Source organism: Camarhynchus parvulus, chromosome 3 (genome assembly GCF_901933205.1).
Source record: "Camarhynchus parvulus chromosome 3, STF_HiC, whole genome shotgun sequence".
NCBI lineage: Eukaryota > Metazoa > Chordata > Aves > Passeriformes > Thraupidae > Camarhynchus > Camarhynchus parvulus.
The window spans coordinates 78,069,930-78,097,914 of NC_044573.1; the positions used below are offsets into that span (position 1 = coordinate 78,069,930).

Below are 27,985 nucleotides of genomic sequence, written 5' to 3' on the forward strand. Positions count from 1 at the left end.
CAAATTAGTATTTAAAACTGAATGAAATTACCTTGTAGACCAATCATTACATACTAGATCAGTAACATGGTCACAAATTCTATTTTTCATGGTTTTTGTATATTCTTACAGTACTACTAATCTAGTTACCTCCCATATAAACCTACACCAACAAATACTGCCAATTTATTTTAAAACAACATTAGTTTTCCCCCTTGCCTGACCTCTATCTACCTCTCAGACACAACCACCATCACACTTGGAACAGCTATAAATGAATGTAATAGCCATCAAACACAAATTAAAGGTACTTTAACACTGTGTATTACGATGAATACAAACTTTGAAAAAATAGGAAATACTGAAACTTTTTTTTGCCATTTAATCTAGCTGGAAAAAACTTAATGTAGGCAACTTTGTAACATGGTTAGATTCTGAGCAGTCTTTTCAGGAAAGCCTTCTTTGTCAGAGCAAAAGGTATACAGAAAAGACAGGCAATATTTGAAGAGACTCTTTAAAGGTCCCTTCCAACTCAAACCCAAACCATCTTGAGATTCCATGGCATAGTCAGCACTGTCACCACTGCTGTATAGAAACACCCTAGGCTTGTGATTTGCTGATGAGTGTGAAAGTGGGCAGGGAGGAACCCCTGCACCCTGCTCCTGCCTCCTTTCCTCAGTCACATCTGAAACAGGAGAACAGACTCCAGGAGCCCCACATCTGACTCGGTGCACTCATTTTTACATGGACTATATTAACTGTGCAATTTACACCCAAATTAGTATTTAAAATGAGTGGATAGCATTTAAATGAGTGGATAGATTTCTCCAAATCCCGATATCCATGAATCACATACAGATGCTGATGTAACAGTGAGAGGGTGTGCCTGGAATTATAAAAAGGGAATCAAATGACAAGAAGAAGACAGGTGAAACTGCTGTAACTCCATTTAGGTAACTGCAAAGAAATATGCATTTCGTGAAACTTCTTCCATTAGAAAAGACAAAGAGATCAAGCACACAATAAAGCTGCTCCTTTACAAGCCTCCTATCAAGCAGAAGGAAGAAACAAAAGGAAATCAATTTGTTCACCTGAGAGGCAGACAGGTTGCCCAAGTTATCCATCAGGTAACAAACGGGCAGAAGGGATGAAAAAAAAAGTCAGGATACTTTCTGAAAATCACAGAAATCACACTGGCAGGCTCTCACTTCCTTTCTCCTTTTAATAACTGTTTCAGATGCAACAACTACTACATCCTAAAATCCCAAATTATTCCTGGTCATTGCTGTAGAGCAAGTGAGAAGGGCCTTTACATAGCAAAAAGATTAATTTTAGAAAATGACTCAATAAACAAAGTTTATGCCTTTTTGAGAGAAAAAAAAAAGGTGCTAGGGTATTAGACTCTGTTAAACTGATCCAGGCAGTTCTTCTCTACTGAAGAATTCAAGATGGCACGAGGATGAGCCAGCAACCTACATACAAAGAAAAAAGCCATCTGAACATCTATTACAAATGTACTCCTTTACTAGGGAAAAAAAAATTTGGCTGCCTAACAGGCTTTTTAATTGGCTACTTTCAGAGGAAGACATATTTTTCATTACATGATTTCTGGTTAAAGTGGTTTTTGAATAAATGAGTTTCAATATTATTAAACCACGAGAGACACGTGCTTGAGCATTACCTTGTTCATGCTCACAAGCAAACTCTGTCAAGTATCACTTTTCTAAAAAATGTAGTATTTCTAAAAACACATAGAGGACTCCAATTAGGAACTGAACTGTCATAATGTATTGAAATCTAAGAGTTTGGAAACAAATTTTATTGAATTTCATAAATACTTTGGTAGGTTTGTTTTCTTTCTTCATTAAGTAATGCTTAAAGACAGGTATGGACAAGCTAGAGTTTCTGTTACACAACAGCAAGCTCTCATGATAAACTTGATTACAATAACCCTTTCAGCAGTGAACTTCCTCCTCAGCTTTTTTTCTTTCAAATAAAAGCCTCACCCTTGCTTCTTTTCATTCCGCACTACTTTCTACCCTGAACAAGTACTGCATGCACCGGCTAAAATGCACAAAAAATACAGAGTTAGGCAGAGAAAAAGGCCCCTCTGATGGATACACACCCACCCCAAAAAAACCTTACGATTACAAGGTATCTCAAAACACCAGCAGACCAAAGCAGGAATCCCTCCTTGTTTGGGAAAGTAAGTGCAGCATAGCCGATTAGCAGAATTTGTATAGACAGAATTTTATCCCGCTCAAAAGATTTTTTAAAATAAATAAGTATGAACACCTTCTGCTTGAATTTGAATTCTTTATATAGTTACCACTGAAAACAAGAAATAAAAAATCATATGGCAATTAAGGTCATTCAAATTTTAGTCAGGAAAAGAGGCTCTTACACATTAGACTGGGAATATTTTGAGAGGAAGACTTCAGCAAACAGAGGAACATGTCTAAAAGTCAGTCTGATGGATAAGCTTTTCAGTCCAAACTCTCCAGGAGAAAACAGCAAATATTTTGACCTGCATTTATGAGTTCATGAACAGATTTAGTCAGGAATTACTCTATCTGAATCAGACCCAAACTAAAATATATATATATATATATGCAATCCACCAAAACTTAGTGTTAGACAACCCATATGTCAGCAGTTTCCTAAGAGCTGTGTGATGACTTGAAGACACATGCTTTAGCCAGTAGCAGATTATTAAGGGATACAAAGTCCTTTCAAAAAGCCAGTGTGGAAAAAAAAATACAGGCACAGTTTTACAGCTTTTGGAAAATCTTCAGGTTTCTTCATGATTGTGGCACAAAACCACCCCACTCCCTCAGGCAGGTGTCTTTGTCCCAGTTTTCCACCTTGGGACAGAGCAGCACAACAGCAGCCCTGAGAGCCCAGCCCAGCAGCAATCTTGTGACCAGAGGGAATGATCAGGAGGAGAAAGGACCAAATATTCTGCAACTGAGTTGGTTTCATATGGCTTGTACTAATGCAGGCTTGAACTCCATATTAAATGAGAAAAAGGAAAAGATTCCAAGCAGCTCCCTACTTCCTGCATGCTGAACTCAGACGCTATCTTGGTTTAGAAACAATATGAGATGAAATTGTAATGACTACACCCTAGAGCATTTATACAGTCTCAGCTAAATGCATGTTCTCTTCAGTAATTCCTAAATTTCATATGCTCAATCGTAAAACTTTAATCAGCATTTAAAGAAATGAAAAGAAGATAGAGTATTAACTTTATCTGTTCACAAATCAGGACCTGTACTTGCTGTTAGGGCCAAAAGAGGACTGCACAGAACTGAAGACTGTTTAAAAATATTAAAGGTAAAGTGCAAAACCCCTTGAGCTGCAGTCCCTGTCAGCCCAGGAGCTCCCCCATGACCTAGAATTTATTCTTACATGGCTTTTCATGTTTCTCTTCTTGCTACATTTCTAGGCCAGGCTTCTTGCAAGTGTTCCTGCTTCTTCCTGGCATTGGGATCATCACTACTACTCAACAGTAAGGAATTTTACATTGTGAGTTACTAAACAAGCAATTCCTTTACAGTTCCTCCATCAAAACAAATCAAAAGGTCACTAGAAAAATACAAGCTATTTTTCAAATAGAAAAGTTTTGCTTAAGAAAACTGTGTCATATTTACTGCTTAGAATTCTTTGGTGTAGGGTAGACATACCCCTTTTATGCAATGATTTTGTATACTTTTACCATTTTATCATTCCTCAACATTTTTCAAGTTGAATAAGAAACACCATGAGATCTCTAAATGTGAAACTTTATCAGACCATATTTAGTTCACTTAACTTAAAGGCTTGAACTATGACTTTAAAAGAGTTGTTCTAAGATAACTAGTTAATGAAAAATGAAGTTTTACGATCTTTAAAAAAGTCTCCCCAGAACACAAAACCCACAAACTGAAAGCCTAACTGAAACCCCAGAACAAAAAAAAAAAGTGACTGTACCACATCAATCAAAACAATCTATTTAGCCTTGCACCCAGAAGCGAGCAAGCAAAATGTGCAGGGAGAAATGTAAGAATCAAGCAAGCCACAACACTACCAAACATCTGTCCAGCTTTGTACCTTTTGTGGCTGACTCAGCAGTGAGATCTCACTATTCTTTTGTTCCAGATTTCTACTCCTCCATGACATTTGTACAGTCAGCATCTGGCCCTTTTAACATCCAGAGCATCATTTAAGGCAAGGAGTTTCATCAGTTACCCACAAAACGTACGAAGCCACATCTGCTGCTGTTTGATTCTGAACCTGTAAACCAGCAACCTCTGCTGACACCTCCCAGTCCTTGAATTGGAAGAGACATTAAACAATTGCCTCCTGAACATGTTCTACAAACTATCACCACATCTTCCTCTTAGTCACCTCTTCTTTAGGTTGAAAGATAAGTAGATAATATTATTTGTTTCATGTAAGAAAGTTGTCTCTGTTTGATAATGCTTGTTGTGACTCTGTACCTCAGTTCTTCTGCAACAAAAGGAAGGGTAAGAAAAGCAAAAGCTCAATCGAATCTCTGTATAGTATTTAAGATACAGTATATTATAGATTCATACATTAACATAAAATTTTTTCATCTCCATTCTTCATTAGATGTCAGGAGTTATTAGAAAATAACTCTAACGTAGCTGGTCTAAAACAACTGCGTGTTCAAAAACTGCATCATAAAGGGATTACAGAAACCTGTATCATTAAAATCACACAGGTATTTAAACTAAGGCTGCTACCTGAACATAGCAGCATTGATAACACCAGCTTTCAGAGAACACTGCAAGCCATTTTTTCTTTACTTAATACTATTTTTTTCCACCTAGAATAAAGATATTCAAGTTAGCCGTTGGACAAGAATGAAGTCTGAGAAATTTCAAGCAGTATTTCTCCATCTGTATTCTCCTAACTATGAAGCTACAAGATTATATATCTCAGTAGATGCAACAATGGGAATATTTGACTTGTTCCAAACTGCTCACACAGAATCCGGAATTTTATTAAGGAAAAAAAAAAAAGAGAGGAAAAGTGAAAAAACAAAGACTTAACAGAATGATGAAAACTAAGGAACTTGCAGGTAATACCTTTGTTTACACTGGATTTTTTTTTTCAAAATTATCATTCTTCTTTAAAAATTCCTTCTGCCTGTGTAAGTAATCTTTGCATATATCAGCAATACACATTTTACTTTTTCCTACATGGTTTACTCATCAAAAATGGTCAGCAGACCATTTTATTTAAAAAACCATGTTCAGACTAGAAAATTATTTAACTTGCTACTAGCATAGCATTGTTATCATCTGCCAAATAAGCAACACTAAAACAGTCACCAAACATTATAAATCATTTCCACAATAACAATTTCAGTACAATGTCCTCACACAATATTCACAATACAAAAGTATACAGAGAATTTCACTCCTTAGACAATGGGACAAGAAACATAAAGCCTTAGAACAGTGATTCACTTCACCTGTCCCTCCTAGAAGAGTACTACAATTAGGAGACTAAATCCACACCCACAACTAAAGAAACACCAGCATTTATGAAATAGTCACAAGTTTATGAACTTCTATTCACATACTCAAACTCTGTAATGAAGCAAATTCTAATCCTTTGCTTTTAAGTTGATGAAATTACAGTACCATAAATAGCATCTTTGATATAAAACATTCACAAAGAATGAACTATCATTTGCTGTAAGAAAGCACTCAGCGACATTCCATTCAATTTAGGGTACAAATCAAGGAATTACAGGAGAAAACTGAAGGGACACATTGGCCTGAAGAACAAGACAAGTACCTCTATTTTTAGTGATGCTAAAAACAGTCATGGTGAGATTTCCAAGGATCTTCAGTGGTCAATATTACAGTTTCATATGAATTTATGCCTTGACCTATGAGCAGAGCACTCTACAGATGTCTAAGTAGAACCATCCCCTCTGCTTTTCCCTGAGCACTTCATGGTTCAAGGATAGAACTCATTCTTCCCTGTGGTGCAATGAGGGTCACCAGCGATCTTTTATTATGTGAGAAGATTATTAGGTCTTTCGATTTGAAAAGAATGATGGAAAAAGTCCTTAGGCTTTGTTTTGAAGCTTTGCAAACTTGCACAGACCTCCAGAAAAGATGAGTGTAGGCAACAAGAGAGAAGTATCAGTACTCTAATAACAGTCCCTCTGCTAATCTCTACCTTCCTTGCTATCTACATTTATGTGACCTAATGAAAATACTCTCAGTCAGCGAGAGAGCAGCTACTTTTCAAAGCTTCCCGGGGAAGATCCTATCTAAGTTTATACACTTCAAACACAGTAAAATATCTGTGATATGCTTCTCACTGCAGGAAACAAAACAAAAGCAGCTCAAGGTATCTAAACCAAAATGCAAACAAATGTTTCCAATGTGAATAAACCAAGCAATACACTTAGATACAGGAGTGATAGCTTCCTTGTGTTATTAGGTACTGTAAATTCAAAAAATTAGTTTTCAATAAACCCATAACACTGATGCTACTTCCGGTCAGAAGATAAATTATTCAACCAATCCCAGCAGCATATTTTACAAGAACCCCCTCACACTTTGTAACAACCTGGCAGAGATTATTAGAAATTACTGGGGATTGAATGCCAAATTCTTTCTAAAATTGAGCCATTATGCTCAAAAGCTAAGAACTAACCAATTCTTGCTTTTGGCTGTATATGGCAGGTTAAATCACAGCGCAACTGTCTTTCCTTAATCCATGAGAAACCCTCCTTTTTTATGTTTTCCTCCAGGCTCTACCTGACAGTTCTTCTGCCCCCAACATTCACAGGGAAATCAAAATCAGGAGGCGTCTTAAATTACTTAAACTTTTCAGCTAAATTTACAAAACAAAATGGCTTTTACTATGCTTGAACAAAGCTGAATTGATTCACATACATTTTTGTGGCACATCTCCATGTCATTCAAAGCAGCTTTACTGAGCTACTGAGTTGTTGGACAGTCACAAGGTTCAAAGTGTTTATATGGTACAAGTATTAACAACCATATTCTGATTATAATATTGCCTGTAATGAAGAGAATGAGAGAAAGGTTACAAATGTGAGGCTCCATATCTTTAACCCATCTGCAGCAGTAAAACTCTGGAACATATAATCATATTGTAACATAAATGATTAACACTACATGTCATTTTTAATGTGGAAGACAAGTCGCACACTGGGTAGTAGTGCACAAGGATACAAGTCCTGAGTTTAAAACTTGTCCTCAAGTAGATCTTTCCAAATACAGTCCTGGTAGGTCACTACATTCCCAGACAGATCTGCCATATTCCTGTTTTTATTCTGGGATAATTGGATAAAGGGAAAACCACCAAAAAATGATCCCCCTTTTTGAAGCAAGGGGAGGCATATGACTGCAGTGCTCAGAGACAATGTCCTAGATAAAAAAAGGAGACAAGAAACTACAGATATTCTGCAATGAAACACAATGTAAAGGTGGTTATGTTGTAAGCAGCAGGGAAACTTAAAACCCAAACAACCCAAAAATCTTGAATTTCAATGCCACAGGTAAATAGGTAAGTCATTAAATAGGAAGAAAAGCAAGACTGTGCTATAACTAGAAAAAGAATATGAATCCATTGCATTAAAATCACATGTAAGGAAGAGAAAAATTATGTCTGCAAAAAAGTAAACCACTATCTGATAAAATGGAGTATTTTACAAAGGAGAGGCCCAGATAATTTACACACAAGAAGCTTCAAGGAAATAACTGAGGAGTTCTCTGAAAAACAAATGTTGTTTTTTAAATAATCTTAAGAAATTCTAAACATCAAAGGGCTCTCCACTTTAATATGCAATATTTAAAAAAATGTAAAAGGGGAGATTCAGGAACTGTAGAATGATTAGCTTGGCATGGATCCTGAACAAATTAATACTATGGCAATGGGAAAAACAGAAGCTAAAAATATCCTGTCAATCAAGCAACCTTTGTAAGGTCAGGAGAGGAGAGGAGATAGTGGACTGAAGCTCCAGCTCCCATAAGAAGCTGATCTGAAAAACCTTCTTCCTTTTTCACAGTAAAGTTAAAGGGGAACCAAATCAAAATTACCACTAAGTCTCACTGGAAGAATGCAACTCATACTTTAATCAAAACTCAAGAGCTGCTCTGCAGGAAAGAGCATCATGAAGAACAAAGCTGCAAAACAGAAGCATGCTTGATTTGCTAGCAAAGGAACAGCCTGGCAAATTCATCTCAGAAATCAGATCTCTTATATCATCATTAGAAGTGAGACTGAAGCTGACACAGAAAAATGCGTGACAGAGGGATTAGTGCTAGAGAAACATGGATACCAAAGCGCTGCCAAGAATAAAACCAAGCAACATTTTAAAAAATGGAAGAGAAGAACAAAAAGAAAATACAAACTATAGAATACTGTACAAGAAGAAAAAAAAGAGTTGGAAAGTTTCCAGGTAGAATAGAGAAGAATGATCATCTCTCACATTCTTCAGGGAAACCTTTCACTCCTAAATAAAAGAGGAAAGAAATTTACTAATCCAAGCTAGGGAGGGTGTGTGTGTAAATGCATAACAACAAGGTATGTACTCCTCCAACACAAATAAAATAAAGCCAAAGCATCATACAGAACAAAACCCTTCACACTCAACTGGCATATTCTCAAAAGAGCTGAAGACTTCCAGTCTACTTTATAAATATATTATAACATCTACTTCAACACCTATCACAGGACACCTTTAGGGAAAGGAAAGCCTTGGATGAATCATAGAGCACAAACATTTGTTTTCAAACTGTCCAATTTTCCACCAAAGCCAACATCAGTTCATAATGGAGCATTAATTAAAAGTCCTTATTTAACTGAACATAACTGAGCTGCCCAGGGCTATTGGCCTAATCCAGCACAGAAAGAAACATAATTTTAATGTAGAATGATAAGCCATTAAACCTGAAAGAAACAAGGTATCAGCAAGAAGGTAAGAACAATAAGCTTTCCAGTTAGGTGGGATAAAAGGGAAAAAAATCATGGCATGTGATTTTGAGTTTCATGATTCATCTCTCTTGTCCACAACAGTGATTTACGACTAGCAGAGTATATTTCTGCTGCTTTACCAGGATGCATTCAAGAATTTTCTACAGGCAAAGGTAAGGAAGAATGCTAACATCACTCTCAGCTGGAAGTTTGGAAAGTGTTTCTGTATCATGGAAAATTCTGAGGAGTAACACTAGGAGTCATGTAAGAATCAAGACATCCAGGGATGGAAATAGGCAAATTAGAGCAGAATTCAAACTAAACAGTGCTTCTGTTAATCTAAGTTGGAAGCTGAATGTGTAAAAAGAAACAAAAAAAAAGCTATACTAAGACAATCAAAAAGTAGCATAGATGGTAATTTTATCATGCTGGCAAGGTCAAATCTTTTTAAGTAAGTACATTCCTTGTTACAGGCAGCAATACTTTGGATTATACAAAACAACAAACAAAAACATGAAAAAAGAGAGGATGGAATTGAATTACAGAACAAAAAAAAGGAAGTATTTTTAAGATACAGATTCCTAGGCAGCAAGGTGTTTCAACACTGTCAACACTAAAACATTCAGTGTCCTTGTAAAACACGTGGATTTAGAATTGTGCAGCTACTTCCACCTAAGAGAAAGGGAAGGGGAAATGGAGAAAGGAGGCTTATAGAGAGAAGTCATTCCATGACCACAGCCCAGGGGAGAAGAAGAAGTAGCAAGGATAATTCAGGAAATACCCATTCCTTTTGTCTTCAGGGACAAGGTGGTAGACAGGTCTGAACAGAATTCAACTAACCCACCAAGCTCAACTTTCTCCAGGCTCCCCCCCATCACTGGGGGGGAAAAAAAAGAGATTCTTAACTCATTTCTTCCTAAAGTTTTCTTTTAAATTTGGAGAAGAGATTGAGAGAACTTCTCTGAGGTCACACATCATGCTCCTTGCCAAGTCCAGATACTTGTGCATCCAGAGACAATCACTTCCAAAGCTCTTCAGCACAACAGGATCTGAAAGATGCTTATGAGACTACACCTATCCTGCTGCACACAGCACATACTCCAAAGTGACGTGCTGTTATCTTCAGTACTTTAGTAAATCATGTTGCCCAACATCCATGGGAGTGACCTGCTTACCTATATATACACATATATTTAAATTTGTGTGTGCATGAAGAACGTGAGAATCAAAGCATTACTTTTGGAGATTAAAAAAAACTCCACTGACAATGCATTAAAGGTAAAATACATAGAAAAATAGTGTGTTTTATAAATGTAATGAGAGCTAAAGGTAAATTTGAGGCAGGAAAGCACAACCAACTTTTAAGCCCAAGAAAATAATACTTGAAAGATAATTTGGTATACAATCCCAAGTCAAAAATGCATGGCAAGACAGACCTATGGCAAAGACAACTTGTTGACAGTTCAAGGCAAAAGGGATGCTTTAATCAATTTTGTATAAGGATCAAGATAAATCCCTAAAAGCAAAGTGGAGGATGTGTTATCTTAAAGATGTATCCCTACTTCATGCAGAAATAAAAAAGGTAATTTGTGTGCAGCTGGAGGACAGATTATATCAATAAAATAATACAAGCTGAAAACAAATTATCCAGTGAACTTTATATATACTACTAATAATTTACAAACACATTTTAACTCCTATACTAATGGGTTTTAAAAGAAACAGATATCCTAAAATTCTAGATATCCTATGTGCATGAAAAAGGGAACAAAGGTGACTTCCACCTAAAGCAGAAAAGATGACTACACTTATGAAAGGTGTATTGGGTACTGGCACAAGCCTTAGGATGAGCAGAGATCTACTGTAGTTAATTTGCAAATACAAGAAAAAAACCCTTCACCTCCTGCACAGAACAAAACCAAACACTTATATATCTTATTCTTCCTCCATACATACAAAAAGATTTTAATCAAATGGAATAAGAATACTTGTTTTAGAAAAAGGAAATTTTGCTTTTCCTTCCTTGTACTGGGAAGTTAGAACTTCTGAACAGAACAGGAGCATCTTGCTGCTGCTGTTGTTTGTCCTGTTAACCCTCTCATTGTACCTTTAGGTAAATCCTATTTTCCAAGGGCTAATTTCTAATATATACATGATTTAATAGAGGAAGGGATAATAAGATGACTAATAAAGTAAAAGCTTAGAAAATTGACTTGGAACAATGGAAAGATAAATACATATGGAAGATAACTCATTTTTTCTTAAAAATCTTCTATACTTCTATCTTCTACTTTTATCCTTCAGACAACACTTTTGAGTAGTACTTATCTCCAGCTAGGCCCTGACACCTGTCTAACAGTTATACATCACGATTAGAGATAGTACAGAGAGCTGGAGGCTCTTTTTATGAGACAGTCATGCCCAGAGTTCCCAGACCTCTGGACAGAAGTGTTCAGATACAACCATACCTTTGTGGCAGGTATTTTAAATAAAGTTCAGTTTTAGCAGAATGTTTGCAGCTTATATTCACCAGACTTGAAGTACAACAAATAATGGCATGAGAGCAACTTACATGTCCGATTGTAACAGCGATAATATCATAAAGGTTTTTAAGATAATTGTCTACAAAATATTCAATACAGAGCAAAGCAGAAAAGAATGTAAGCTGTATTTTCAGAATGGAGTATTACACAATCTCATTTCCTGCTCCAGGACAATAACCTCATCTCTTGAATCTCTCAAAACTCAGATGCCAAAACTAGACACAGTAAGACATTGGTAATCTCAGTGCTGCGGTGAGAAACATGAGATGTAAGAAAGAGCTAGTAACGATTTTGCAATTATCAGTCTCATGAGGTAGTAAAAAAACATTAAAATGAAATACAACTGAAGATGCCTTACTAAAGTAACAGTGAAGGTAGAGTAAGGAACAGGTATTTCTAAAAAGAGGAAGCCACAATAATAATGGAGTGGCTGGAAAAGAAATGGTACAGTAAGCTTACAGAACTACACCTATATATCTCAGTGAAAACACAGTTAAGAGATTAACTGGTTAGTGTGCATATCTACTAATGCTTTGGGAGTGAAGGGAGCAGCCCTATCCTAAAAGGAAACAGTAGGATCCTCCAAAGGAAACTCATCTCCTCTTGGTAAACCAGTTCTCCCACTTGCAGGTATGCTACAAGCTTTACAGTTGCAATTCACAAAACAAAAACTCATGCAGAAGAGGGAGGCAAAGAAGGACAAAGACTTAAAACCAAGTTTATACTCATATTTCAACCTAACATATTTTCTCATAAGGAAATTTTTAAGACAAAGAAATCAAAAGCTTTTATATTAAATTTATCTCCTGATTTTTACAAGTTGAGGTCATAATTCTCATTTATCCAGACAGGAAAGCAGTAACACAAAACCAAAAATGCTAAAACTTCTGAGAAGGCACAACCCCTGAACAACTCGTGACTTGCTGAATATAAGCTACATAATGGAGAATGTTAATGTTACTTGCAACATCATCAGTGAGGGCTTGGCAGAATTGCTGCTTTCTGTTCTTAAAAGCTAAGATTTTATTTACACACTTCAAAAACCCATAATAAATTTTTATCTGCAACAGAAATGTCATTGGGCAATTGTTACCACAATACATAAGAATCATAATAAGGGAAATTAAATTTCACTCAAGACTATCCATTACTATTCAGTTCCTAGAAGAGCTGTATTCCCTTATGTAGATTTTAGGTTTGATATATTTCAATCAGTACAGCAAGGAACAGAATAAGGGATAGCATCTAAACAATATTTTATTAAAAGAATATAGAATTGCAAAAAAATTCAATAACTATTTCAAATAAGTACCAAAAGGGATAATATATGGCCATTACACTTGAAGCTAAATCCTGTTTCTGAGTGTTTTGAGAGCAGTTCTGAATACCCTTTTCTCCACAAGTACTTATTGATCTCATTCTAACTTAAGTAATCAGTTTAATAAGACTGGTTAAAGATTAAAGCACTCCAAGTCACAGAGTGCACTAGTTTCTGCCAGGCTTCAATACTGTGAAACATGAACCCTATTACAAAACAATAGATTTAATAAATTTATTAGTACAGTGACCAAAATAATTAAAATACCACTAAATAACTAGGTTTTGGTTACAGTTTTTTTTAACTTTTTCTTTAAGAAAAAAATTACCTCTACACAAAAGATCTTAAGATCAAGTCCACATAACTTCATTTTCTCTGGAAAATGCTGGAAAACATTCATGTATGGAATATGCCCTTCAACAACAAACCTGCATTAAAAAAAAAATAAAGACCAAATCAAAATAATATATAAGGGAACTAATTCATATGTTTATTATAAAATTAATATACAAATCACTTCTGATTTGAAATAACATCAGTATTATGCTACCTAAGCAATTCGACCTGAAGTTACACATTGGAAATCTGCACAGAACAAAAACCAGTTCAATCATTCAACAGGCTTTTAAGTTCAAGCTGAGATGTGACTGACAAATGATAACATTATGGCAGTAAGCATACAATCAACAAGCTTACAGGGAGTTTGTTCTGCACATTCTTCAACTACTGCATTTCTTGAACTGCTTTAAGCATCCTTTGAACGGCATGATATTTTTTTTTCAAAATTCTCAAGCTTTAAGTAAATTTTAGTTTTAAAACACAGACTTTCTGCTGGAGGAGTTTGAAATCAGGTAACATGATAGGGAAGAAAATCACAGAATGATGAGCAGATACATAGAACTGAAGCCACATTTCTTCCATTTCTATGATACTTTTCAAAAACAGGATTACTGAGGGATGAATAGAAATTGTTTTGTATACTAATAAATAAAAATGGTTTATTTCTTATTTGCACACAAATAATGCACCTTTGTTGTTAAAAACTGGTTTTGGCAAGTGGTTGTCAGTATTATTTGATATTTTTCTTGAAAACACACACATACACACACACACACACACACACACACATATATATATATGTAAAAGATGAGACTTAACAACACATACCAATAAAAAGCCACCACTACACCAAACCCCTCCTCTTATCCAGCATCTTAGCAGACATCCACAACAGGACAAGCAAGCACTGAACAAGCACATATCCTCACAAGGCAACACACCCATTCCACACTAAGGCACACTAGTAGTCTCCCATAGGACTAAGCTAGAAATGCCTTCCCATCTCCGTTTCTCCAAATCAATTTTGTTAAAAGAGTACATTAAACCTGAATAAATTAACATTACAAACAGAGAAGACTCTAATATCAGGACTGAAAACAATTTTCTCCCCTGCTGATGAGTGTTATCTCTCTGATCTTGCTACATAGATTAGAAACTTCTTGATCTACAAATATTTAACGTCCCTTCTGAGCCTACAGCAACTCACAAGCTCACCAGCTATCTCCCTGTTCCGTGCCTCATCACTATTTGTTCCATGTTATGTAGTGTGTATCTATTGAAGTTGACTAAAATTCTGTTTAAAAGCTAGTTACTGCAAAGTTTACAGTTACAGTCTACTTTTTTGTTCAGTTTAGTTGAAAAAAATTAGTTAAACCCAGGATTAAAATAAAAAGTGCATTTAATGATTGAAAACTGTCTCAGTTAGAATAATTTATAATGATTCCTGAAAAATAACTGCAATATGAAAACTCATATTGCCCAACAGCCTTTGTTCCAAAGCTCTGCTCATTAAAGTGAAGAAGTATCAGGTGGTGCACAGTCCTTTCTAATTAAATGGTGTAATGATCATTTTGCTAATGACATTTCAGTAGCTTTCTTGAACCAGCAGAAACAGCATTTCCCCCCCAAGTGGAGATGTGTGCTGGGCTCCCATGAGGTTGCTCTCCAAAGCAGCCCCCATTGCTGGTCCTTGCCACCCTGCCTGACCCGCTGAGCAGCTGGCACATCTGTTCCTTAGCTCCTTTTAGTCATCCACTACACTGAGGAACATAAGCTTCAGGTATGGTCTCACAGAGTTGATTGAGCCAAACTAAAAGCTCAACACAACCAGCAGGACCTCCCTCCTTGTGAACCAGCCATGAGCTGCTGTGGCTCATCTCTTCCCCAAATGTAAATCACAACAGCAGCAGAAAACCCCGTTACCCTATTGCCAGCAAGGCTTCTTTCATCATCTAACAAATTGCGGAGAGGCTCACAGATGGCTCGGCAAATGAAACAGTTGCCGGAGGGAAGGGGGTGCATGACACAGGCAGGAGTAGAGGGAAGCAGGACCCTCCCCTTTCAGCAGCAGTGATGCATTACTGGCTCAGCTGATGATAAGCTTTGGCTGACACACGCTAATGCACAGTCACACCATTGGCTGTCAGATACGAAGGCCTGGAACCAAGGCACTGAGAGCAGCAAACGCCTGAGCCAGCAGAGCAGCAGCTAGAAGAGCACAGAATCAGGACCTTGTTTCGGGTGTGGCGTGGTGGTGATGTAGCCAAACCACCCTCACAGCTTGCTGCTTCTGAAATGGGAATCCCACCCTCCTTCAGTTCCCTGCCGCACACTCCTCCCTGCTGACAAAAGCACCTGTGTGATTTCCCAGAGCATCAGACTGGAATTAGTCTCTTCAGGGTTTCACTCCAACAGATGACTGCAGGAACAATACTGCCAGCACAAGGCAGAAAGGGACAGCAGTGAAGCACACTAACTGCACTAAAACGCCCAGTGAACCCTTCTTTTACAAAATTTATCTTCTCTAGATCTACTTCTTTCACCTAATAAACCATAAACCACATGAATGCTAGTATCCATGGCAAGAGAAAGAACAGGAATGTTCATGCAAGATCACAGCACCAGAAACTTGGAGCAGCTTAAACTGATGCTGGAACCCCATCCTTACACTGCAAGAGACAAGCAGTGTCCACCAAATTTTTTTTTTAATTTCACTAATTTGGTTGTACCAAGTGAAAGCACTGCAACTGTTTAAAAGTAATATCTTTTCTAGCTTAAAATTATTGCCTCCAGAAAAAAAAGAATGCTCTCTCCTCTCAGGTTAAAAGTTGTTTTTACACTAAAAATACAGCACAAATACCCTGTTGTGAATAGAATGTGCTGATGATGCAAGTTTTAACACTTCATTCAGAAGTCCAGATTTGGAATAGCACTTCAGAACAGTTTCTTTTGTCTGCTGTTCCTCCAAACCTTTCATTTAACAGACAGATGGTCAAAACACCTGTAGGACTATGTTCTATCAGGGAGGGCGCTTGAAAACTTGGCTGGCAGATGCAGTACAGAGTCCACGTTCTTTTAATTACAGCAGCAACATACATTAATAAGGCCCAAGTATGAAAAAAATCCTCAGTCCTCAGCATGCTAGAAGGAAGTGATGCATTTGTTAAAGCCACAGTAATGCCACAAACTGATTATAAGTTTAGTCTTGCCAGCACAACTAGGTATAACCTCATATGAAAGGCATTATTTCTCAGAATCTCAAAAGCCTAGCCTCTTGAAACTTTTTCCAAAACCCAACTATTTTATTATTTAGATGAATAATATACATAATATGGAATATTGTAAGACTGTTTGCAATGGAAAAGGATTTAATGTGTGGCACAGACATGAGCAGAATGCTGTTGAAAGTGTTATTTTTAAACCAAAATGTTCCTGTCAGAGGAGGTAATTGTAGTGTTTTTCTGCTAAGTGTGTCAAGTAGCAAGGAGGAGTATATTTTTGGTGTTGTAAATCCTTTAAAAGCTGGCAGATTGCCCGACCGTAGTGCCTAAGCATGTATCACAAGGGAGGAGTGGTAGTCAGCTGACTGCAGGGTACAGAGAGAAAACCAAACTGAGGAAAAAACAAGGCAGAACTTTAAACAGAACTCTAATTCAGCTGGTTTAAATAAAACAATTTGCCTACAATGACTTAAAAGGTAATGCTGAATACTTAATGCTTTCTCTGCATAGTTTTCATCTTCAGTCTGTCGTTATTTTGTATCTTAATGCATGCAAAAATGTGAACATTGTCTGATTTTTTAAACTTAAATATTCAGAAGTCAGAAAACAAGTATTTTATGGTAGTTCATGTAATTTAAAATTCTTTCTACTTCTTCATCAAACTTGTTGAAAGGCAAAGACCTTTAGGGTAGGGAGGGAAGCATGATAACATAATTACAGTCTTATATAACTATCATATCATGGTAAAACTTTGCAATACAAATAACATTCTTTTAAACTTCACTTTCTGTACTTAATCCAGTTCATATGTTCAGTGCATCTAAAGTTACTGAATCATTGCGATTTACACAATCTTACACAGATAAATTTTATCTAATTACATTATATATTCTCATTCAAATAATCTTATTTCAATTTCCAATTGATAGTTTTAGATTATGCCTTTCTGTGCTATATTTGCTACTTGATTTTTAAAATCCTTTTCCAACCTTTTTACTGCTTTCATGTTTTCTCTAAATCCATTCAAGTGTGCTCATCTCTTAAGGATATTAGTCCAAAGGATAGTCTCCAGGTTCTTTTTCCAGGACATTTTCTGCAATCTCCAATTTTTAATGTGGCCAAATACAATAATTTACCATTCATATGCAAACAAAACTATCTATCTTCCCTCTTGACAGCTGACTTCAACAGTTGTTGTTTGGTTGGGTTTTCTTCCAACCACACCATTGTACTAAGACAGAAACACGTGAAGATGTCTTTGCCTGGTATGAGCCAACAATGCTTCCAGAGACAGTTTCCAAGATACAATAACCAAAGAATATATATTTAATTATTAATTTTTCTCTCCAAACAGAATGGGGTAACTAATAATTCTTTAGTGTTAACCAGTTGCTCTGTCCCAGAAATTGTAATTTATTACCTGGATTTTTGCCATATACAAACATTATCAGACAGGTTTTACATTATTTATTTGCTAATCATTAACAAAACTACAGAGTATGTTATGGTAGTTCTGACTCATACAGAATTTCCTAAGGAAGAATGTAGCCAGTAAAAATCTTGTTATTGAACACTACTTTTGAGTTCTACTATTTCCTAACCTACTCAATAAATACTTTTGTATTGCAGGGTATTGGTTTGAATTCTGAATATTATAGCATTTTAATGAAAATTTTACAAGCATCTTTTATGCAATAGCATATCCAGTTATGCAAATATGCAATGGTTTGTGCAATTCTGATCAATGAAGGCAACAGCCACCCCTAAAGTAAAATCAAAGGGTTAAATTGTTTTGCATAGCAATTGATTATCTAGTAGTAACTACTGTACTTCAAGACATAAAAAACTCCCCTTTTGGAAAGTACTTGCAAAAAAGATCCATGAATATCCATCCCTCTTGGAAAGCTTGTACAAAGCTAGAAAAATGCAGGTGGAACCTGGCATGCCAGAGGAGAGAGGCCACAATGGAACATCAGGCTCTGGGGGAAAAAGGCCCTTGCATTCATCACACTTCCAGTAGCTGCACCAGTTGTAAGCACAACAGCTGGGGGACAGTGTACACACTTTAACTCAATGTACCTTGCCTTTTAACTCACAGGTTACACATTTGAAAAATAAAAATTACAGCACTGAATTTTAAATCGTTTTTTCCCTCATTTTGTCTGAGTTTTCAATTTGATTTGCCAGTGTATTTACTTGAGGATTTCTATTCCTTATATTTTGGCCAACTAATATTTTTTCATCATCTGTTTAGAAATATCCAGCATTTCAAAAGTTGTTAAGAAATGGTATCAGAATACAAAAGGTTTTCCAAGGAAAATCTAGGAATTCCTGAACTTATTTCAGCCTGATTTAAAATATTTATTGCCAACAAGAAGAGTGGATGAATTATTTTTCATTCCTGAAGTAAAGTCCATAAGGAAAGTGTTCATGGCCTTGTTCTAGGGGAGGGAAGGGAGCTGCATTGTCAGCAGTAGCCTGACAGTCTCCATTTAGCATCAAACCCTATTATTAGAACAATTTATTTCTACCATATTAAAAGGTATTATTCTGAACTCTCGTAATTACAGATACAAAGATATGAAGACAAAATGATCTTCTTATATTAATTTCAACTCCACTGCATGAAGTTACTTTGCTGCATTTCAGATCACTGTATACTGCTGGTATTGTCTGCATGATGACACTGATGTAAGTCCTGGAGAATGTTTACTCATTTAATTCTGACATGCTGACAACAGCAAATATCACAGAAGTGTGGCCATACACACCTCCAGCAAGTCTTAAGAATTTTTGAAGGAGAAGGATAAACTCAAACTTCAAAACCTTCTTCCTTACAGGTCTTTGAAATTCACTGCAATCTACAGACAATATCCTCCAACAGCAGCTGCACAAATGGTTATGACAAAGGAAGGACAAGACAACTAAATATAAGGAACTTCTCACTATTACTGAGCAAATTCATATGAGGGCAATAGTACAGATCTACTTTGGAAAAAATTATTATTATTTATAAAAACAACAATTCTTCACTAGGGACTATTCATACCTTAAGAGCTCGGACAATGTAATTGGCTCTCTCACCCAGAGTAAAGCCAAGTAACAAAACGAAAGTGTCATTGGCATTGTCATCCTCAGTTTCTCCTTTTGGTTCTTCATTAAATACAAGCTGCCATCTACTGATCCAGAGTACACAGAGGTGCTTTCTTCGGGTTTTGTTAAAAGAAAAAAAAGCAATTGATATGATAGATACATGAAACATGCGTACAAAAATCAGATAAAGGAACATACAAGACTTGTTCAGCAACTAGTAACATTTTGAAATCATTACTTTGAATTTTTTGCTTGTTTGTGTGCTTTTCTATGAAACAGTTTAACCCCAATTTATTAATCTACCACAATATGAGAAGAGAACCTGTTTCACAAAGTGCTATTCCACTTGACTAGGACATTAACTCCTATATAACATATAACTAGTAGTACTTATGAGCTGGAAACACTGTTTTCCACTTGAGACTGTGAGGAAACAAAGGAAAATCTGATGTACTTAAATCAATGCCTCTGAGTTTGGGATTGAAACACAGTTTTAAACTTCAACACAGGCAGGACTTGAATGAAAAAGTTATTTACATTGCAGAAATGTTACAGATGTTAAAAGTCTGCCCTGAATCCATCTGTCCACTGAATATATAATCTCAAACTGTGGAAACAAAGGTATTCTTTTAAAAAATGTATATAAATTCAATGTCAAAGAAATTACTTTAGAACAAGAATGTAGGAAATTATGAAGAGGGTGTGAAAAAAAACCCAAATAAATTAACACCCAAACCTCTCTACTTCCTTGCTCAGGTGAATCACTAAAAACTAAGAGAAACCAAGAAAAGAGAAAATTTTGTTTAGTAGAGTGATTTATGAGTTTGGAACCTTTTCAGCAGCGAAACCTGAGAGTTCAGGAAAAGGGGATAAAAAAAATTAAAAAAAAAAATCTGTAAGCCCCTCTTCCCTACACCATGACCCAGCCAGGACGAACGAAAATGTGTTTAAAGCACACCGGCACAAAATGTCAGCATTGACTCTGCAGGGATTGTCCTCACTTCACTTCCCCACAAACTGTTCACCCGTTCAGGCAGGAATGGCGAGAGCTGGATCCACAGCTCCCCAGCTGGGAGGGCAAGGGCAAAGAGCCCGCTGGAAACAACCGGGACCTTCCGAGAGCCCGGCAGCTCCGCGGGCGGGCGGGCGGGCGGGCGACAGCCACACCTGCGAGGTGGCAAGGTCAGCGGGGCAGGGCCACAGCGCCCGCAGGCCGGGGACACCGCGCACAGCGCGTTCCAAGGCCGGGCTGCGGTGCCACCTACCGGCCCCGGAGCCGGGGCTGCGGGCACGGCACGGCCCCGGCACGGGATCGGCACAGGAACGGCACGGGATCGGCACAGGAACGGCACAGGATCGGCACGGCCCCGGCCCAGGCTCTCAGAGCCGGCCCGAACGCCCGGCGCATAGCAGAGCGTCCCAGCATGCATAGGTGCGTCAGGGAACAAAGGCAGGAACACGGGAACATCGGTTTAATCCCTGGAGTCAACTGCTTCACCTTTCACATGGATACTTGCGCTTAAAGGCAGCTTCGTGACTGAAGCTTCATTGTTAATTTCACATTCAACTCAATTTATTTAAAATAATCCTCATTATATTTGTGGCCTTAATGATGGCACACAATTTCCTTTTATTTCTTCCAGCTTATGCATGGCATGACAACACACAGTTACGCAGCTAATAATTTAAGAGTTTTATAGGCTTCTCTAGCATTATCTCAGTGCTATACTCAGTGGAATTTGCTATTAACCCTACACGAAAATGACAAAAAAAAAAAAAAAAAGCCAAAAAACCACATGCCATCTGGACAAACCTCTTAGGGAAAGAAGGGTGTTGAGGTCTCTAGTCGGTAGCAATAACAGCTCAGCAGAAATGACCCCCAAAGAAAATATTTATAAATCTTCACAAGAGTTTACAATAGACTAGAACACACTTACTTATGTTAAATTTCAATAGACAAAACTATTTCTATGTTTGTCTGTTTTCACTGACATTTACTTTAAGTATCACTGAACTCTTAACTAATTTCAAGTGATTTTAGTGAAATTGATGTCTACTGGAAACTGAATTCAATCTCTGAAACAACTAACCAAGACAATAAATTATGGCCTACTTAGGACTACCTTGCTGTTCTAAAACTTTAAGCAGCAGACCTATAAAAGGTACAAGTACTGAGGAAGAAAGGAGTTACCCTAGACATTAAAAAGGGAAAGAAAATTCAAGGGAATACTTTCACTAGAAATTCTTCACTCAATTCTTTCCTTTTTGTATTATATTTGTATAACACATGCACAAACATACAGTGACTCTTTACCTCAAAATGCTCAAAATGTTGATATTTTAATATATAAGGATGAAAGGTTCTAGCATAATATTTTAAAAAATTTGCATCACTATTTTTATACCTTTCTTTCCCCCTCCCTAATTCTGTCTGGACTTTTCTAATTGCTGCTGATCAAATTTCTCATTCTATTACCACTTCGGGACTTCACAAAATAAAGAGAAAAGCTTTTAAAAACAAGATTGCATTGTTCTGAGGGTAGAGCGGCAATATCACACAAGATCAGAAACATGCCATAAGGAGGACAGTACAAAACAGGGGAATAAGAAACACAGAGACAGATAAAGAAGGAAAAAGTAATCAAAGAATAAAGCAAGAAAGAAAACCATAATAAATTTAAAACACAAGCCAAAGCTTTCAAATATGCCTTGCAATGCATTTCCAGTATCAGGCATTGCAGCATTGTCTCCTATTACACTTGCCCAGCAGAACCTAACACTTCAATTCTCTACAACATTCTAATGAAGAAGTTCACCATTCTGTAGGTATTTTCCTGCTGCTATTGTGAGCAGAAAAGAGAAACTGATGGAATGGTAAAATATGATTCTTCATAGAAGGGGTCATTGGGAAAGCAGTAAAAAGACTACGGAGACAAAAGATACAGAAATACCAAAATAATGTAAAGAAAAACTAAAAAAGCTAAATATATCTATGGGATAGGAAAAAAACCACCTCCTTAACGAACAAGTAGATGTTTTTTAACATGAAAGTCATGACAGACAGCTCTGCTATTGGTTAAATACAGTTAAAAAAATGGTTAAATATGGTTCAAAGCTGCTGTGTTTGTGAATATCTAGCTTGGTAGATATAACAGCATTTTTTTTCCCACTCAACAGGGGGCATGGAGCAAACTTGCTATAAACCAGAACTTCCTCCTGCATTTCCCCTGTATTTCCAGGTACTGTTCAACTTTTATCTCCTTGGGTGGGGGTTGGAGGAGGAAGTCTTCAATTTCTGGTAGAATATAAAGTAGTACAGTGTCACACAAGACTGAAAACTTTACAACTTCCTCCAATTCACTGTACACAAATACACTTTAAATCTATTTATATTTGAAAATTACAGAAAAACTGGTTTTCAGATAGTTCACCTCACTGCTCCTACCTGAGACCTTGCTCACTGATGAGGCAAAGCTGCAGTCGGTCTGCAGATCCCCCTCACTTTCAGAGAGAGACAGCAAGTGCAGGAGGCTGGGTCTCTCTGGATCACTGTCCACATCAGTACTGCTCTCACATACCTGGGGTTTGTAAATAAATGTTGGTATTAGCTACTCTTAGTTACAGTTTTGATCTTAACAAACCACGTCAAGCGTAACAGATGCAAAATTAACACCAAAAGTTAAAACCCAAACTGTTCACATTTTTACTCAATGAATCACCAGTAAGTGGCAAAAAAAAAAAAAAGGAAGTATTTTTCAAGGATTTCTCATGATCAAAAACCTTTTAGTGACTACATTTTAATCTGCTACAATGACCAGAAAGTTGGCAACACACAGAATCAAAGCTTGATCAAATGTTTAACTTCAAGAGAGCAGGCAGGAAAGTATGGTAGCTGATGATACATTTTGCATTGTCATTTGTATTTACTGATTATCTATGTCAAGACAAAGCAAAACTTTTAAATAAGTAGTTTCAATTAGTCACAGAAATATTCATCTCTTGAAATAAGACTCCAAAAAACTCCAAAACCCAGTAACATGGACATGTGCAAGGCTTTTTATATTATCTCCTTCATAGGGGGGTTGACATTATTACCAGCAAGATACGTCGCCTAAACAAAGAAGATTTCTGTTGTTGCTTTTAAAAAGATACCAAACATCTTATGGAATTTGAGCTTTCACTTACTGATAATGCTTTGACAGTTTCTCCAGCTGGTCTCTTGCAATATGCCTGTTTGCTCTTCTGAAGGTAACGCCTCCAAAAATTGTACAGAATTTCATCCTGATAAACACAAATGGATGGTAAATGGTACAATGTTTACAAGATCATTAATTGCTGAGAGAACAGAGTGTAATTTCTAACTCAGAAATCTGAATAATATTCCATCTCTAATTTTACTAACTGTGATTTATAAAATATGTTTTAAAATTACCAGAGAAACAAATTTTTATTTCACATGCTCAATGATTTTAAACAGGGACTTGTGTGATTCACTTCAAAAATTAAAATATTTTAAAAAATCCCACTTTCTGTAACACACACACACACAGAGTGTACAACTCACAATGACATCTACGTACCTTCATTTGTGGACATACTCCTAATGCTTCTAGAGCTTCCACTTGTTTCTTGAGTACAAGCTGAAAGCCTTCACAAATATACCATTCACAACCTCCATCTAAGGAAAAAAAAGGGGGACTATGTTTGTTTGTACTATTTTGGGTTTCTTTAACCTTATGCACCATATCTCTATTTAGTAATTTCAGACCCTAGTGCACAAACCAGCTACACTGAACACTCCATTAACTTCCATTTATTCACTTTCACAGCCTTAAACGAGAAGAAAAGTTACTGAACAAGAACTTCACACATTTCCCAAGAATAATATAATTCATTATAATGTCTAGTGTGGCATTTGTAATTGAGCAGAGCATTGTTAAATTACCAGTTTAAAAATAACTGAGAACCTGCCATTAAAAATGAAATATGAACATTCTTTTCCCACCCCTGACACAGAAAACTGGAACATTACAGTAGTGAGTCAGGCAAAAAACAACCAATACCACTTTGGTGCTTGACCATTCTCTCCCACAGAATCATACATGTTTAAATAAAAGAATATCCCAACTTCTAACAAATCCTAGCACAACATGAATTCCACAGGGAGTGGGCCTGCTCCAATCTACTCACTATTTCTTCAAGGCTGCATTGCAATTACTTTTCACCCTTACCTCTCTAAATTCACTACTAACCTTTTCTACAGGCTTTTGGTTTTAGAAATTTTCTCTGCATTTCTCAACTCCCTTTCCATTCCTTCCACACCTGTTCTTCACTACTTTGGTTCTGAAACACACCTTGCATCTCACCATCTTACACGTTACGTGCCCAAAGCTTCTGCCCTGCTTTAATGATGCTGCTCTTAACTGCCAACCAGTGAGCTAACAGACACAGCTTACTCCCAAACATTCATGGAATACAGTGTAACATGACTGCACTGTGAAGATAAGGATTTTTTTCTTAAGAAGCCTGGGGCTGGCTAATGACCTTCTCAACAGGATAAATTAAAAGCATGAGTGGTCCAGACTTTAGAAGCAATACAGGATAAGGAAAAGTGGAGGGGTCCTTTTCACACCTCCCTTCACGTCCACACAATTGCTCTTTTTGAAGGAATGTAGCAATCTACTGCCTCTGCAACAGAGCAAAGGTAGATGAGCGTATCAGAGAGAAAGATAACCCCTCACTTTACTTGGCATTTTAATGCAGTTTTGTTTTCTGAAAGTGGCCACAACAGTAAGAGATGTATCCAGCCAACACAGAATATACACACAGCTCTAGCAGCAGCTTTACCACTACATCCTTATGGCCAGATCCTCCTGTGTAATGACCACTGTTCTTCTGAATATTCATAAAAGTAAAAAAGGGACTCTGGGTGAAAGATGCAGACTGGTTCAGCTACTGGAACTGACTGAAACCTCTTCCATGCAGTTTGTGTGTAAGCTGCAGGGCCCAGTGCCTGTAACACAGGCCAAACTGACAGCGAGAGCTGGACCACCATCACACCTCACCTGCCAAGACAAACAACCTCTCTGGTTTTGTGATAGCCATCACAGAGGAGGAACAAAGGATCACCACATCTGAATGCATGCCTCCAGTAGCTTCAGTGAGTATTTGCTTCCAGAAATCAAAGCAGTAGTAGCACATAGCTCCATTCAATCAAAAAACCCCCACCTCTGGGCTCACCAGAGGTCACTTGTGGCTCAGGAAGTCACCAAATGTGATCTCTGAAGGATGTGGCAGCATCAGGGAGGTGCATTTTGTTCCCACTCCTACAGTCTTTCCTGCCTATCTGCTTTTGTTCTCCACCAAAGACATAATGGCCTAGGTGAACAGCGGCTGAACAGCCACCCTTTTGCAAAATACAGACAGAAACTCATACATACCGGTTTTTTCCTGCCTTTTTAAACCTTTGGAGATTGTTTGGACTCTTGAATTAGTAATAAAATCAGTGTTTACAACTTCTCTAGTTCTCTGCAAAAGAGGAATACAACTTAGCAAAAAAAAAAGAGCCAGGTTTAACCTGTACAGATTGCCACATCATAAAACATAATGGAGGAATTCACTCAAATTTCCTGAACTAACAGAAGATGAGACAGTCTGAACTTTTGATTCAGAAATCTCAAAAATAGACAATTACTATCGTGGACACACACGTGACATGCATCAGGGTTGGTCTAGATTTGGACTGCACAAAAGGCAGCAATACCCAGACAATACTTCTAAGGCACCTAGAGAGCACACTGACACCACAGCTACAGCAACACAGCAGGCCAGGATGGCTCATTCTAAATGTTGTGATTTCAAGGAACATTAGTTTTAAACAGTGTCAGCTAAAGCATGAGGAAATGCCCTCAATGCCAAGAAGAAAAATCTGTAATTTTCTTATATAAAGTTAAGAAGCAATCAGAATAAACCTTTTCCAAGGCAGCAAATCATCTTTTTACCTCAGTAACGTTGTGGCAAGATCTACAATAAAATCTGCCTCCATCAGTGAGACCCCAGTTCACTTCTGAACACTGAGCACAGCGCTCATTAAAATCTCTCTGAAAGAAAGAAAAGCCAGAAGACTTTCACAATTGCTTAAGTAAAACAAATGGCAATTATTGCTAGGCTACTGCACAGCTTCTGAGATTATTTATAGAGGAGAGGATTTACACCCTTTGTGTTTGCTCTGGCTGGTAACAAGTGATCATCGCGCTTGCCATCAGCCGCAGGTAACTGAACACGTCATTGTAGCTGTGAAGCGCCGGCTCCCGTCTGTGTGAGCGTCAGAACAACAGGAATGGTGATCCACGCCTCGCACACACGTGGAGCGGCTTTCAATAAAGCCACCCATCAAAAGTAAAAAGAAGACACAAACTCGAGTGGGAGGCGAAAAGAAAAATAAATTTCTGGAACTGTAAAGAAACACACGCGGTGAGAGAAAGCTCGCACGAGCCGGCGCTTCCCGGAGGAACCGGAGAGGGGAAGAGAAGAGGGAAACCGACAGATTAAAACAAAGTGGTTTCCAGAAACGCCCACGTGCGTGCTGGGGAGAGGCAGCTCCGCCAGGCCCGGCTGAGGGGCGGCCGGAGGCACATCCCCGGCCGGCACCACATCCCCGCCCGGGACCGAGCGCCGGCTAACGCCGAGGGGCCGAGCACGGCCTCGCCCGCCGCCTCCGGGCCCCGCTGTGGGCAGGGCAGGACCGGGCCGGGCCGGGGCAGGCAGCGCCCGCCGGAACCTCCTCCTTCCCCCTCTCCTCCCGCCGCCCGCAGCCGCTGCCCGCCCGGCGGGGAAGCGCCCCCGGCCCTGCGAACCCCGCAGCCCCACCGTGTCCTCCTCATCCATGGCGGCCGCGCCGGGGACGCACCATGACAACCGCGCCGGGCGGCACCGCGGCCCGCCTGGAAACCGCGGCCCCGGCGATTGCGTTCCGGGCCGCTGCGGGCCCCGGGGGCACAGCGTGGCGCCCAGGGGACACGGGAGCTCCAAGGGGCCATTGCGTGCCTCACTGAGGGGACATAGATCCAGATGTGAGACATTGGATAGGAGGAGGACATTCTTTCCTGTGAGGGGTCATTGCGTGCCTCACTGAGGGGACATAGATCCAGGTGTGAGACATTGGATAGGAGGAGGAAGTTCTTTCCTGTGAGGGCGGTGAGAAACTGCAGCAGGGTGTCCAGGGAGGTTGTGGATGCCGCACCTTTGGAAGTGTTCAAGGCTGGCTTGGGTTGATGCCTTGAGAGGCTCCCTGGACAGAGGCTGGACTGTGGTAAAGGAATAAAGTAGGGATTTACTAAAAGGCCTTCAAAGGATACACCCTGGGCAGTACGAGAGCCCGGCCATGGCTCCACCCAAGATGGACTCCAAATCACGAGTTTTCACACTTTTATAAGTTTTGGTCCATTTACATGTTGGTGTTAATTGTCCAGTTACAGCTTCAGGTTATGAAGTCCCATCCTCCCAGTTTGCTCTCCTCA

General features: G+C 38.3%; 1 protein-coding gene across 1 annotated transcript in view; it reads right to left on the minus strand.

The window, feature by feature from the left end:
* TAF1B (TATA-box binding protein associated factor, RNA polymerase I subunit B) overlaps positions 1-27,367 on the minus strand; it is a 44,821-nt gene extending 17,454 nt beyond the window's left edge. Inside the window, exons 1-8 of the mRNA XM_030946235.1 lie at positions 27,336-27,367; positions 26,468-26,566; positions 25,907-25,994; positions 24,047-24,144; positions 23,652-23,747; positions 22,912-23,044; positions 19,423-19,579; positions 13,142-13,241 (exon numbers count right to left, since the gene is read on the minus strand). Of these exons, the coding sequence (XP_030802095.1) occupies positions 13,142-13,241; positions 19,423-19,579; positions 22,912-23,044; positions 23,652-23,747; positions 24,047-24,144; positions 25,907-25,994; positions 26,468-26,566; positions 27,336-27,353 (789 nt within the window). The 5' untranslated portion in view covers positions 27,354-27,367. The remainder of the gene's footprint in view (positions 1-13,141; positions 13,242-19,422; positions 19,580-22,911; positions 23,045-23,651; positions 23,748-24,046; positions 24,145-25,906; positions 25,995-26,467; positions 26,567-27,335) is intronic.
* Between the last annotated feature and the right edge of the window lie 618 nt (positions 27,368-27,985).